Source organism: Poecilia reticulata, linkage group LG4 (genome assembly GCF_000633615.1).
Source record: "Poecilia reticulata strain Guanapo linkage group LG4, Guppy_female_1.0+MT, whole genome shotgun sequence".
Taxonomy (NCBI): domain Eukaryota; kingdom Metazoa; phylum Chordata; class Actinopteri; order Cyprinodontiformes; family Poeciliidae; genus Poecilia; species Poecilia reticulata.
In genome coordinates, this window is record NC_024334.1 from 6398519 (window position 1) to 6413901 (window position 15383).

Here is a 15383-nt window from a genome sequence, read left to right on the forward strand (position 1 = left end):
AGATGAGCGATATTCTTTAGTTTTTTTTCCCTCCTGTTGTTACAGAGGGAGAAGGAAGATGACATCAGAGCATGCAGAGGTACGTGTTAAAACCTAGATGACACCATCCTCAGCCACTTGTCAGCTACGTGTCGACTCGCACATGAATCAGAGTGTAAACACAAATCAGATTTCTCATTTTCTCTGTTTTAATGAATGCTGGCTAATGTTAACACCTGGCTTTAACATATTTTATTAGGACTTTATGTGTTAGATCGAGACATAGTGAGTAACTATCACAGACAATGATTAATGAGTTTCAACATTTTACAAATAACAATCTCAAAAGTGGATAAGTATAAAAATAATAAAGCTTGGTTAAACAATTAACCTGATAAAGCTTCTGAAGTCTACAATCAATATTTCAAGAGAGACGTGGTAAGGTGGCAGCAATGTTTACAGCTATAAGCATTTATATTAAAGTATTTTCTTTTCTCTGATATCCTGGCGAAATCAGTTGCCTACAGTCCACAGTTTTGGTGGAGAACATTAGGGAACAAATAGCAAAATGAATACCAATGAACACAACAGACTGGTCATAGATGCACAGGGTGAGAGATTAAAATCAGGGTTATCTAAGAAAGCAACAACCCAAGCTTTGAACATTTCGCAGAGCGCTGATCAATCCATCATTTCAGAGTGGAAACAATATGCTACAAACCTACATAAACACACTAACACATGTCTGACCACTTAAACTGACAGACTCGGCAACGAGGCCATTAATCAGAGAAGCAGCCTGGTGGGTTCTGGTAACATTAGAAGAGCTGCAGAGATCCACAGCTCAGGTGAGGGAATCTGTTAACTACTCGTCGTGCGCCGCAAAATCTGTTCACATGAACTTCTGTTTGCAATTTGCAGCAAGCAAACTAAAATTAAATCAAATGAACTGTAACTAAAATTAAACCTGTTTCTTGTATGCCTGTATGTGGAGTAAAGTTAACGTGGTGGTGGCAGCACCAGGCTGTAGGTTTTTTTTTTTATCAACAGGGAGAGAAAAGCTGGCCATAGTTGATTGATAAGATGCATGCGGGACAATACTGCAATAAAGAGGTTGCACAAGAAGTCTACACATCCACCCAGAGCTAGAACGGACTGGTTCAGATCGAGTCATATTCATGTGTCAGAATGTTCCAGTCAAAGTCCAGATCTAATTTCAATTAAAAATGCACCTCCCTTTCAAATTTGAACTGTAAAAATACTTATGCAAGGCACAAAAACTGTAAAAGATATTTTATAGGATAATTTTGAATTATCCTATTAATAATTATAATCATCCTATGATGCTGTTTGGTTTTTGCAACTTGGCTTTGAATAGAAATATGTCCACCTGTATACAGTCAGACATAAGAGCATGATAGTTCAGAATATTCTGCATCTAATTATCTGCATGTTTATGTTTGGGTGCAAGCAGCTCCAACACTAAAGATGACGTTAGTCATTCACCCCTAGCACTTATTACGCAGTTTTCTGTTATGAGCAAAAACTGTCATTACTGTCAGGAGGGTGAGAACATTTTCCCAAAACAATAAGTTTTTAAAAGAATGTACAGTTCCTTATAATCCAGTTCTAAAGTCCTTACAATGGATCCCTGGAGCTCAGAAAACAGATATTAAAATACTTATTTTAGTTTATAAATCACTGAACGGCTTAGCACCAAAATAGATAAAAAAATCTGTTGTTGTATCAACCTTCCAGATCACTCAGGTCTTCTGGTTCTAATCTACTTTTCATCCCCAGAACCAGAACCAAACATGAAGAAGCAGCATTCAGTTTTTATGCTCCATTAATCTTGAACAAACGTACAGAAAACTACAAAACTGCTTAAAAATCTGAGTTCCTTTAAATCGATGCTAAAAGCCCTTTGTGTACAGTTGCAACCGGAACATCATAAAGTGTAGTTTGTTTTTTCATCCTGTCCTCATTTCCTTTTACATTACCACTACAATGTAATAATTCTTTTTGCTGGTGTGTTATTTTATTTTCCCACTATTCATATAAAGCACTTTGAATTGCCTTGTTGCTGAAAATGTGCCACACGAACAAAAATTGACTTTCATTAAAATATATATTGCTTAATTTTAGTTGCAGGCAGTGCAGAAGTGGCAATATCCTGAAATATTAGGTAAAAATATGAAACTATACAATAAAAATGACTTAAAAGTCCACCCTGAATGTCAACCATACCTGTAAATTTAGAGCAGAATTTGTTTGTCTGAAGCATTGAGATGCACGATCATAAATCTATTTGCTCTTGAATATTGAGAAGATCAGCTTCCCTGGAATCCAGGCTCCTGTGTTTACAGGTGCTGCCATGTCATGTGAATCCAATTTCCCCCTCTCTCTCTTTTACAAAGTTACATTTAATCTGATCATCTTGCATTTAGATCCAATCAAAGGAGGAATGAGCCTCAAGGCTATTTTTTGCGCCGGTGTTTCTACTGACCTATGGATGGCCTTCTAGATTCTATGGATGATGTTTTGCTTATTTTATTGAGTTTATTGCTATTTTGCTTTGGAATCATCCAGTAGGCTTTTATTTTCACTGAGTCCTTTCCTTTGTTCACATTGTCTGGGTTTGACTGATTAATTCAGTTTTTGTTACATAACAAGAGAGCCTCAGGAAACCAGAACATTTTATTCTGCAGATGACATTTAATTGAATTAAATCCAGTTCGGTTTTTCTGACACACTCCTAAATCACAGATCCCATCTTGGCATAAAAGTGAAATCCAGAGCTCCACTTCAAACAAGCACTTGTTCGCCGTCAAGTCCTGAGGCAGCATTCTGCTTGGAGCAACGGGAAGAAGGAGAACTGAACTGCACAATGCACTGAGAACGGAGCCGTTCTGTAACTTGATTAAACAGCATGCTTTGCCTCATTTGGGGTTACGAAGACCCGGTTGTGTCAACCTTCCGCCACAATCCCAACTGTGAAAGAGCAAACTCCAAGAGCAGCGTTATCGGGCTCTGAACAGCACTCTGTCATAAACTGGATCAGCCAGGCTTTGCGTCACAGTGGCAGGCCTTCCTTTTCACATACTTTCCACAGATCAAGTGTGTTCATGCTGCGGCACTTCACAGTTATGAGTCACTTAAGCCCCATTAGCGTTGCGCAAGGTTAGGGGAGGGTGTTTTTTTAACGTCACCATGAGCAAAGTGCTTCAGTATATTTAATACCATGAATGAATGAATGTTTCGCTGCCCTACAGCTTTATTCTGTCTTTGTCTCGACATGTTCTGGCTCCTGAAGCTCATTTTTCATATGTGACACATTAAACACCGCTGGCAGACAATACAAATCTGTCTTTTGTGTAATATCAATTGATCTGGAGCAAAATATATAAAAGATTTATGGCATTAGTTTTCAGCCCAGAAAAAAAACGTTTTGTTACATAATTTGAACACAGTTCCTGAGAGATTGCAAAGAGTGATTGTAAAGCAGTAAGGAGTCTCTGGTTTCATGTGATGTCGTAGAAGACAATGGAAGGCTTAGTCAATCCAGGAATTCGTCATTTGTGCTGCTGACATTGTTCTGTGTCATAAATACATGAGTTCATGTGTGTTTTATGCAAGCACAGACACTCATTCGGTCATATGCAGTCTCGCCTAATAAACATCCTGTAAAAGAAATTACATCCTCTCTTTCAACTGTGTCCTTATTCTTTATCTTCTTATATTAATTCTGACCTCAAGTGTGTAAAAGCACGTTCTGCAATTATTTACTAGAAAAAAAACAACAGAAAAGCAACATATGATCCAATAGCTTATCATGGAAATGATGGGAAGTTATAAATCTCTGTTATTCTTTACCTCTTTGTTATGGAGGATTTTAGGGCAGCTCTTCCTTACAATATAGCTTAACTGCTTTCATGACCTGGTTTTAGTTCAAACTTTGGTCACGGTCTTCTCACAGAACTCATCACTACCTACTCCGCAGTTGTGCAATTGCTCCATTTTATTCTTATCACAAGATGTACTGTAAGGTCATTGCTGATCTTTTTTTGCTTTTGACATTGTGCTAACACACCTGTGTGCTTCAGAGCTGAAAACTGCTTTCAGTATTTTAATTGAACTTTCCCTTCAGATCCTATAGGAGCAACAGGGCTGTCTTGTTTGTCCACACACAACTTTTCTATTTTGATTTAGTTAAAAATAATGAGAACGGGGAGCCTGTTGTGTGGTTTTTGAGGTTAGGCTTGGTAAAGAACAGGTGATTTTTAATATGTGTCAATGACCTAAAAACCAAAGAGAATGGTGTCTTCTTTTTATTGTAGCGGTATAATAAATATAAACCGTTTGGTTCTGACACACCACTGCCATCTAACGATAGAAATACGTTTTTTCTTAAGCCAAACAGTTTGGTTCTGTTCAGCACAATGGCGCCTTCACGTGGACGTAATATAGTAGCAACCTTTCTGAGGTGAATTAAAAATCAAACAAACCAACCAACAAACAAACAAAAAGGAAACATACCGACTTTTCTATGTTCTCAGAAAAAATAAATCTATGAGTTCACTTGATGGATCTAGTGTAAAGAAACGTTGCAACATTTTTCGTTTTCACAATTTGACATTCAAAAGACAAAGTAAAACAAAATTCATAAATAGCACAAAACAGCTGTGTTGCATCATGGAGTTTTCTTTAAGTAATCTTTTTCAATCATGATAAATTAAATAGTTTTGTAAGAAGCATAAATTACATGCTAATTTCTAGGTTATATCCCGTCATAAGTGTTATTTTGATGGACTAATGACGTTGCTATTTTCAAACACCAGGGGGCAGTATCTGCTAAAGGTTCGTTTGGAAGTCGCATAGAAAGGTCTAGAAAGTTAACCGGTAACTGATTGCTTAAATCCTCTGAATGGATAAACTGAAAACTTACTGAAATCAATTGAAAGATATTGATTTACATCCACCCAAAAAGACTAGACGAAACAAAACCGCCACTATCTAATTTTACAAGTTTTGCTTCTTCAGTGCAAAAGTAGGCAGGGCGGCGGCCGTTTGCACCGCCCACTCGCTGATGCAGCATCCGCCGATGAGAGCTGAAATGCGGCCTGTTTTGTTTTTGGTTGTTGGCTCGGCACCACAGACATGGCGGCGGGAGACTCGGAGTTTAGGTGACTCCCTCCAGCAACCTTTCCAGTAGCGTTGAAACTTTTTTGAGCATAATATCACAGGAGTTAGCGGGAAACTGGCAGCTTTGGTGGGCAGCCGGCTCCGCCTGAATGACATGATGGAGGTTACGGCGGAGGGAGAGGCGGAGGAGCGCAGGCAAGTGACAGCTTGGGCTGGGCGCTTTACCTCCGGATAGCCGGGGGTTGGGTTTGCGTTTTTGTTTCGCCAGATTAACAGCACAGCACAGCACAGCACAACACAACTAAAACACGCATCGACATTCTTTTTTGTTGACTGTTTAGATAAAGGTGGCAAGAAATGTTTTGTTTTTATTACAGAAGCGCCTTTAGCGTGAGTTTTAGCTGTGATGCTAAGGCTTAGTGGACATTTGTATCCAGTCATTAAAAGTGAAGCTGTTATCAGACACTGATTACTTTGACAGTTTTGTTACGTTACGTTATCTATTTGAAATGACTTCCAGTTATCCATTAGCTTTATTATTGCAAATTATTAACTAAGCGCTCATAGAGAAAGGCTAATCCCGGTCAAGTTGTGCTAGCAGCTAATGCTAACTGTTAAATAAGGTTTTGCAGGTTCTCCGTGCTATTGTTGCATTTAGACATACGAATTCGGACAGTTATGTTACTATTCACTTTTTTTTCAAAGTTATATGATTCTAGTGAATGGTAATATAAAAAACAACAACAATAAAACAATTAAGTTGTATTCTTAAGCAATTTGGGTTTTCTCTGTCCGTTCACATATTAGAAGATGTTTTAACTGTAAAATCTCCATCAATGTTTGACAAATTTCTACATGTGCCCTTTTATACACAATCCGTTGTAAACTATTGAAAATGTCAACCGCCTCTTTGAGTTGGATTTTTAACACAGGAGGTTAACACTTGAGGTATTTATAACCTACACAAGAGCAGTGACATTTGTTCTCTCCCAGAGCTGCAAGAACATAGCTCAGTTCAATTAAAAAATACTTTTTTAACTCCAGAAGCAAATTAAATATTTTAACTTGTACAATTTTCTTTAAAGAGTTGTTGTAAATGGCTTTAGGCAGGAAGGAACTTCTGTAGCTGTCTGTATTACAGCAAATCTAAAGAAACCTCTGATTGAAGACTCTGTTGTAGGGTTTGACAGTCATCCCCAGAACAGAACCATCTTTCATTATCAGGTTGTTGAGCCTTTTTAAGTCTCTGGTTTGGATGTTGCTGCCCCAACATATGATGGCAGAAGAGATTTTACTCTTCACAACAGACATGTAGAGCTGCAGCAGCCTACTGGAAGCACTGAAGGACCTAAACTTCTTTAAAAAGTACAGTCTGCTCTGTCTTTTCTTGTAAGTTGCTGCACTGTTGTGTTCACACTGTTCTCCAGTTGAACCCCCAGGTATTTTTACTTCCCCACCATCTCCATTTATTCTCCCATGTTAGAAATGGTGTTTGACCTGACCCTATTTCTTCTGAAATGTACAGTCTTCTCCTCTATTTTGTTGAAATTCAAGATAAGATGATTGTTTCCATGACACAAACTGATCCGCCTGCTCTCTGTACTGAACTTCTCGTCCATCTCTGAAACACCTGATTACTGCAGAATCATCTGAGTATTTCTGCAGATTTGCAGAATGGTTTGGGAGTTCCTAAAGCTTGTTCTTGACACATAATCTGGGTTATTTTTTTTATTTTTTATTGTGACTTTCATTTACTGCTGCAGGAGGACTTTCCAGGAGTGATTTTTTTTTCCTTAGTTTTTGTTCCTCTTCTTTCCACCTCCAGCAAAAAACAAACAAACAAAAAAAAAAAAAAAACAGATTTCTCTGCTCCTGTACAAGCCTTTAGACACACTCTGTCCTCTGTAGCTGTCTAACTTCAGCTGGCTCTGCAGTATGTGAGGAGTTTTATCTAACCTTAAGCCAGTTACATGATGTGATTTGATTAGTGGCTGACCACATTTCACACAGACAAGATTTGTTCTCATAAATGTGACCCTCTGCTCTATCAGAGTTATCAGTTCTAGTCTGATAGAATGTGTCTACATTTATCATCTTTCAGTCTATTTTAGATGTACATTGTGTGACATATCTTTGACTTTTTCATTACCTAACAAAAGCACAAAGTTATCATAACAGACTGTCCCCTCCAGATACCCTCTACAGATTTGTTCTCCTCTTGCAGCTACGTATCTTTAGAGGGTAAAAGGAAAGTACTGGATTAAAACCAGCATGACTATGAGCTGTAATGTATGTAGGATCTCATTCTGATGGAGCAACAGGGATTTCAATATGAATGATACAATAATGTCATTTAGAAAGTCAAATCAACAATGTTGAAGTTTATCTATAATCAAGGCTAGTGTGAAATGAGATATAAATTCCTAGATCTCTTATGTTGTAGGTAGAAATGGTTATAGATATAACATTTTCTCTGTGAAGCATTGAGTTGGACAGGACAGCTATTCACTGGACTGTAACTTTCATTAAGTTGCTGAGACATCCTTTTTTTTCATGGAATGTGTTTTGATCTGTTGAACCACATTGCTGTCACCAGCACTTCTTTACTTCCTTCCTTAACCTCCTCACCCTGCGTCTTTTTTTTTTTCTTTCTTTCTTCATCCCGGTTCCCTTTTGTGCTTCCAGGAGGGAGCAATGGAAGCTGCTGTCCAGCCTGAAGACCACGGTGGAGGGCCTCGTGTCCACCAACAACCCCAACGTCTGGTCGCGGTACGGCGGCCTGCAGAGGCTGCACAAGGACATGAACAACATCCTCGGTCACAGACTGAAGAACGAGCAGGTCGGGGGATGAAGCTTTGTTTCAGTTTTCTTTTTCTTGAAGATGAACTTCATCTTTCATCGGTGGGCGTTCTCACACTTGAGCCCAAGTTGCAGCTTTTGATCAACTTTGACCCTAATCATCAACTTGGCTAGCCAACTGAAACGTTATTACGTTGACAAGTGATTGAAAACATAATGTAGAAAAGTTTTTTTTTTTTTTTTAAGCCATTTTGTGAACCTTACTATGGTTTAAAGGAGGCAATAATAATAATAATAATAATAATAATAAAGTGATATTGATCATTTTACCTTGGACTCAACCAGCATTATTGTTATCAGGCAACATCCCACACTTTATTGCAATGCTGTTCTTTATAACTGCGTTTTGTTATTTATAAAAACTGATATTTCTTAATGTTTTAAAAACTGGTTTACCGTTGCAGATGTACTACAAGCAGCGAGATTACTGGCCTTTTGTTTGGTGTGTTCGCTACATCAGCCCCCACCTCGCCATGCACGTTGAACAGGTATGGGCTTCTCAGAGAGGGGAGCAAAAGTGGAATCTTGGCATCAGATTAAAATCTTTGGGGAAATTTACTGTAAATGTAAACTTTGAAAAAGAGAGGGTGATTTCTTTCAGTTCTGCATTTTTAATGTGCACATTACTAGACCTAGAAACTTTGTGTCAGTTTCTTGCTTGGCGAGTTTGGAAGTGTCTTGAGAAAGTTAAGCTACAAGGATAATTTAATTTTTCTATGTTTATTTAAACATCAAAGTAGTTCTAGATTTTGAACATATCTTTACTGCAAATTAGGACTGTTTGCTGCGATGATATACCTCCTCATTTGGTAATTTAAGATAGGAAAACAATGATTTCTTTCATAATATAGGATGCGTAGGGATTCATCAAATAGATGTGGGCTACTATAGCATCTAGTTTACTAAGGATTAAAAGGATAACAAATTGAATTCATGCCAATGTGTTCTCTAGTGTGAATTAATTTGCGTAAGAAAAAGGATGAAAATCCGCTTTAGAAAAAAAAAGTGCATTTGGAGGGGCAAAAATCATTAATCATAAAAAATGTCAGGCATCCTAAATCTTCTTATGTAACTTGGTAGGCGTATTTTATTGTTATGTCATGTGAAGAATGAAATGAATCCCCACAGCTCTTTGTTTTTGTGGGATTTTTGAGCAACAGATGGACTATTAGTAGCTGAAATGTAATTATCCTAATTTTTTGCTGCTGTTGCTGATCAGCAGGGCTTAACTGTGACATAACAGTCATGTGATCTCTTGCTTTCTGTTCTTGTTAGTTCAGGTTAAGTGCTGTTTTGTAGTGCTTCCAAATAACAAATAACATGTTTGCTTTGGATATAAATATATATATTTTTTGTTTTCATTTTTCAGTTCAGTCACCTGGAGCCGGTTCTGAGCGGCGGGGTGCACAGAGCCGGTGAGAGCCACAAGGCCGAGCACTGGTTGCTGCACAGCTTGCAGGTTCATAAGCTGTCAGCTCAGCTCAAACCTCTGCTGAGGCATCTGGGAAACACACGGAAATATTACAACGGTGAGTGCACTGGTTGGGAGTGAAAATCAAACACTGTTTACTCCTTCTGTGTTCTCCAGTGGTTCCTGTTTACATGTTTTTTCTTTTTTTTGTTTTTTTTGTTTTGTTTCTTCCTCGTGTCCGTGCCCTTCAGACGACGCCTTCCTGCTGAGCGAGCCTCATGTGACGGCCATGTTTCAGTGTCTGGAGGCTGTGGAGCAGAATAATCCCAAACTGCTGGCCCAAGTAGACACGGTTGGGGTGGGTTACTCAAGCTTTCACGTGTGCTTCAAACTGCCTCTGTTTGGATGGTGAAATTAGTTCACCATCATCCATTAGTCAAGTATGGTTGAGTGCAAGTTGTAAGGAGTATAAAAAGGAATCACCTCAAGTAATTTCTTTCCTCCAGCTTTCCCCGCTGAAAGGCTCTCCGTGCCTGAGTCTGCTGAAGAGCCAGAGCCTGTGTGTGCTGCCAGGGGCCCTGGGGACCTGGAGGAACGCCGACACGGCTCCTGGAGGAGACTCTCTGAACCGCAGACTAACCACCTCAAACTGCTCTCTGCGAGAAGCGGTCGCAGCCAATTACAGGCCAGCAAACACTACAGCTGCTAGATCCCCTAAAGGCAACAACACAAGTGAAGAAAGCATCAATACCAAGTGTAGGTTCTATGTGTCTGAATATATCTACGTCATGTTTTCAAGATGTGCTAAAAGGATTTATTAGCAGGTTGTCCTTTTCATTTATGTTTTTTCTTTGTAGTTGTTAGGATAAATATTAAATAGGTGAAAAATCTATTGCTGGTTTCTGCAGGGTGAGTTCATTATCTTTCCCAATGATTGACAAAAGAACAAAGGTTATTGATCCATCCTTATTTCTCCTTCTCTAATGTCACTTTTTTTGAATCGTCAATGATGTTATGCTAGCTAGACTATTGGTAGATGGTCGTCTTTTCACCCAGATTTTCAGCAAATGTTTGTAAACATATTGGCTATGTTGCTGTGAATTCACAGCAGTTTGTGAATTTACTGACTGAACTAAACATTCAGAAGGCTTGTTTGCGGATGAGATCAGTATTTGAGACGCAGCCACCTCATTACAGAAACTATTTCGATGTTTTCTCTAGCAGGAAATGACTTTTTTCTTTTTCATACTCCAAGTTACTATCAGGTTAGGTCTCTTTTATACATAAAGATCGAAAAGCTAGAGCTTTCGAAAAATTTTGAATAGTCCAAATTTTAGAAATGCAGATGCTGCTAGTACAAATGCTGCAGCCAGAATCCCAGCCAACACCAGGGAAGTGAAGTCTTACTGTTTGCGAAATGAGAGATTTTAGGCAGTGAATTTTCTCAGACCTACTTACGTTTTGGAGTTGATTGTCAGGCGTGAACCGTGTAGAGCGCTCATATCATCGGTGTCCTACAGCTATGGAGCTAGATGAGGTGAGGCAGCTCAACACTGGAACAAGTTGCCTAAAAACCTGAGCTGTGCAAAATCTAATGTAGTTTATTGTCCTGTTTAAATTGGGACTCAAGAGATTCACTGCAACTTGCCCATAAAAGTCAAAGTTTACATTCAGTTTGGTATCGTATTTAGTTTTCTTATTTTAACTTTAACATTTTTTTTATTATTCAGTACTTAATACGTTTATTTCTTATTTTAATGTAATTTTCTTCACTCCTTTTTCTTTTCATGTGCTGTTGCACAGCTGTGCTTCCTCTGCCTGAAATTTGGCATCAGTAACAACCGTAGCAGAGTTCACCTTTTTGCGCAATATAATAAACCAAAGTAAACATGTTTTTCTGTTTCTCTGCAATTTTCTGTGGTAATATTTTTGTTGATGCTGTGATGCAGACACTACCTCTCCAGCCAGCAGCGCGGAAACTCCCTGGGTGGTCGTGTCCAGGCCGGGGGATGGTGAACAAGGTGTGACGCCATCTCCTGGATCAATTTCCGTCCCTCATATCTCCCTGTCGGAGTCCCCATCCTCCTCCGTTCAGCCCGAGGCCGGGGACTCCTGCGATGGCGACTCCGACGACGGGCCGGAGTATCTGGCTATCGGTAACCTGGGGCAACGCAGTCGCCGCGATTCCCGAAGCTCCATCCACAGCAGCGAGCAGGACCAGACTAAGGAACCCTGCACACAGCAGAGTTCCCAGACCTCCACCCCTCCGAGGCGCTCGTCTTTCTCAGAGGGCCAGAGGGGCCTCAGCAGGGGGGCCAAAGCACACACCCGCTCGTTTTCGGACACGGGTATCAGTCAAAAACTCAGGAATGGTGAGTGACGGGGACTGAATGTGCTAGACAACTAAATGCTCAAATATATTAAATAATGAAATGATTTTAATGATGACATGTAAAGTCGAGCTGTTTTACTGGGCTAGTTATTTAGCAGTAAAAACGAAGCGGATTCATTATCAGAGGGTTCCTACACAATCTGGGAAAGTCTGGAATTCGATGGGAGTGTTTTTCAGATTTGGATGAAAATGTTTGGAAAAATATTTTGATATTCAGACTTTACTCCCTAAATAATTTTATATCCATCTATCTGTCTATCCATATTGCTCTCCATCCATTCCTTTGCTGTGCTGGTCTGTCTTTCTGTTTGTCCATATAACATGTAAAATATGTAGGAACCCTGCCTTTGTAACTTCCTGCCAGAGAGCGCTTTAAAGTTGACCCAACTTCCTCTGTTTTGCTCAGATTTGTTTTCCCTTTCAGCTCCAGTTAAACTGTCTTTCTCCTTTATCTCTCTACTCTCTTTTCACTCACATGCGAAGGAGGGGGCCACAGAAAAATCACCATAATAATAGAGGATCCAGTAGCAGGTTGGCGGTGCAGTTTACCTGTACTCCCATCATTTGACCCCATTTCACCCTCCCTTACTTTTCTTTTTACTGCATGTTTATAAATTTTACCCTTCTCATTTCCAGTCTTGTGCTCAGCTCGCGATTGGTTCCTCAGGAGCTCCATTTTATAACATTTTTTTTCCATTTTGATAAATTGTTTCAAATTCATGAAACAAATGGTTACCTCCTTTGTGACTTTTCTTTTGTTCATGCACATATTTGGTTTCTGTTTCCTGTCCTATCATTTCACTGAAAATATTGCAGGACTATGACATTTTTAATGTGACTTTTTTTATGTTCAACAAGGTGAGGCAAAGAACTTTTACAATCAAGAATTCAGCAGTTTTTATGATTAAGTCCAAAATTGTATTTAGTTTAAAACACTTTACTCCATAGTCCAAGTTTAATAGTATCTACTACAGTTAAAGCAAGTATTGAACAAATTTTTCTCAGTTTAGATATTTCTAATGGGGTCAGTGGCTGGAAATTTCCACCAGATGTTGGCATCAGCCAGCAAATTCATCCCCACATTAAGTCGTGGGTGGAATAACACACAGACTTCTGGTAAATATGTAGTGAAACAAAACTTGCTTGGTTAAAAACAACTTCCAGGCCTCTGTGGGGAAACTGAGTCACATGCTTTGCTGAGGAGTGATTCTGGCCCGTTCTCCCACACAGCCTGTCTCTAGTTTTTTCCATAGATTTTGAGTTGGAGTCAAGATAGATTATGGACTTGTTCCGTCTATTAAGAGCTTCCTTGACCGTGTGCTTGGGATTCCCATCTATCCTGGAAACACACACTCATTATCAAAAAAGGACTAACTGTCCTTTTTTCAAGGGCGCCCCACACTATGATGTTTTTAGGAACCAGCTGCTTTATTACAGACATGTGATGTGCATATCATGCCAATGGAAAGACTAGAAATGTATTTATTCAGGAAAATTGATGTTCAATACTTATTTTAAATTATTTTACTTGTTCCTCCATGCAGGTAATATCCATGATTTATGTAAACAAATATCAAAAAGAAGTTAAGCATTTCATTGTCTTCCATCACTTTTTCATACACGTTTCCATTAAGGCTGTAGAATGCAGCCTGTAGAATGCAGTGAATAAGGTATATTTATAGTTTGTAAAAACTTGTTTGTTTTTGTTGTTCAGAATCAGCAAGCGACAACTCCAGCATGAAAGACTACAGTCCCTTCTCTCCTCAGCGCAGCGATGCCAGCACCCCCAGTTCTCTTTACATGGAATCCTGTGAGTCTCATATCCTGTTAGAAAAGATTCGCCTTTTCTTCACGTTCAGGTTTCAGTGGTATTTTGTTGTTTTTGAAAGAAGCAGAAGTTTGTTTTTATTTTACTACAAAATACATAATTAAACACATACCCGATAATTAATATATCTGGTATGACTAAGTACTTGTTTTTTTTTTTTTAAGCTGAATTGTTTTTTTAGTTTAGATCAAGAGCTCCAAGTTTGCATTGCAGGGATACAATAAACCGTAAAAGGAAAATTTCAGGAAATCTTTCTTGGAAGGAAAATATTTCAATTTCTTTTTTTATTTAAGCCGACAAAACATGTTTATAGTCACATAAACATTTATTGTTTATGTGACTATAAAATGATTTGCTGATGCAAGTTTTTACTTCCATAAATTCAAAATAAATGTTTATTTTGAGCTTCTGCTGCTTGAATGACCTAAATATTGCCCATTATATTACTCCAACATGTTTATTGTTGATAAAAACAAACAAACCTTTTGACAGGTTTTGGAAAAAATCTTAAAATAAATCATTTTAATTTAACTCGGAAGCAAAATCTTAGTGAAAAGTTTTGGAAAAGTCATCCCTTTTATTCTGCAGACAAAAAAAACATGTTTATAAATGGCTTTGAGCAAATTCATAGATATAATAAGATGAAGCTTAATCAAACATAATTTGTTTTCCCTTGTTTGTGTGTTTTGCGTATTGACTTAAAGTTGTGTGTACTGTGTTGACATCAGATGGGCCCCAGTACAGCAGTGTGCCAGATGGGATGTTCAGGAAGCCATCGAAGGGACAGAGCCTCATCAGCTACCTGTCAGAGCAGGACTTTGGCAGCTGTGCTGACCTAGAAAAGGTAGAGTCCTGATTCACGTCGGGTCACGGTTTAACAGGATGACAAAGGAACTTGAAGAGTTTAAATTTGGGAGATAGCAACATGTTGGGTAATATCCATGCTTTGCAGGAAAATGCTCATTTCAGCATCTCGGAGTCCCTCATCGCCGCCATTGAGCTGATGAAGTACAACATGCTGCGCCAGGAGGAGAACGGCGAGGAGGAGGGAGACAGCGACTCCGAGATTCAGCAGCTCAAACAAAAAATCCGTCTGCGGAGGCAGCAGATCCGCCGCAGCCGTCTGCCGCCCTGCACAACCTCCCAGCACCGTACGCCAAGTTACAACTCAACACCCAGCTCTCTCTCAAAATATTCAACTAATTAGTATTTTACATGAAACCTAAATTCTGTAAATAACTTGTTGGTAAGGGGGGCTTAAACTTTCTTTACCTCTTTTAGTTGCTGATGTGATGTGGGACAAAACATGAGAGAAAACCTAACAATCTTTTTACCAGTAACGGGTTCCGCACATGCTCAGAAAAAAGTCACATTTGTGATATTTTTTTGCATAACTTGTTGAAACTATTTCCTTGTGCTCAGATTTCCACTCCACTGACAGCGGAGGCTCCAGGAGGAGCTCTCAGGACTCCTACCAGGGCCTGTCCGACTCCGGCTCGGCCGAGGAGGTGGAGGAGTGTGAACTGCAAGGTACAGAGAGGGAACGAGGGATAAGAATGGAAAAAAGTTACAAATTTAATTGATGTTTTATTTTCTACAAAAGAAAAAGTTGATCAGTTTCATCAATATAGTGAGGTGTAATTAAATAATGCAGGGGATCGACTTCACTTCTAGCTGCTTTCAAAGATCCAAATTTATTACTTTAATCCAAACAGAAAATATTTTCTTTAATTTATATCCTTCCCAAAACTATTTTGTAAATTGATTCCCCC

The 15383-nt window shown here is 39.0% G+C and overlaps 1 protein-coding gene across 4 annotated transcripts in view; it reads left to right on the top strand.

The window, feature by feature from the left end:
- The first annotated feature begins 4902 nt into the window (after nt 1-4902).
- Nucleotides 4903-15383, top strand: part of rubcn (rubicon autophagy regulator) — a 22967-nt gene continuing 12486 nt past the window's right edge. For 2 of the 4 annotated variants that reach the window (XM_008406828.2, XM_017304506.1), the window contains exons 1-12: nt 4903-5316; nt 7807-7960; nt 8385-8468; nt 9350-9509; nt 9643-9749; nt 9898-10147; nt 11341-11763; nt 12267-12314; nt 13498-13593; nt 14340-14455; nt 14564-14762; nt 15034-15141. In XM_008406828.2, the coding sequence (XP_008405050.1) occupies nt 5276-5316; nt 7807-7960; nt 8385-8468; nt 9350-9509; nt 9643-9749; nt 9898-10147; nt 11341-11763; nt 12267-12314; nt 13498-13593; nt 14340-14455; nt 14564-14762; nt 15034-15141 (1786 nt within the window). In that variant the 5' untranslated portion in view covers nt 4903-5275. The remainder of the gene's footprint in view (nt 5317-7806; nt 7961-8384; nt 8469-9349; nt 9510-9642; nt 9750-9897; nt 10148-11340; nt 11764-12266; nt 12315-13497; nt 13594-14339; nt 14456-14563; nt 14763-15033; nt 15142-15383) is intronic. The other 2 variants (XM_017304505.1, XM_017304507.1) reach the window with 2 other exon arrangements.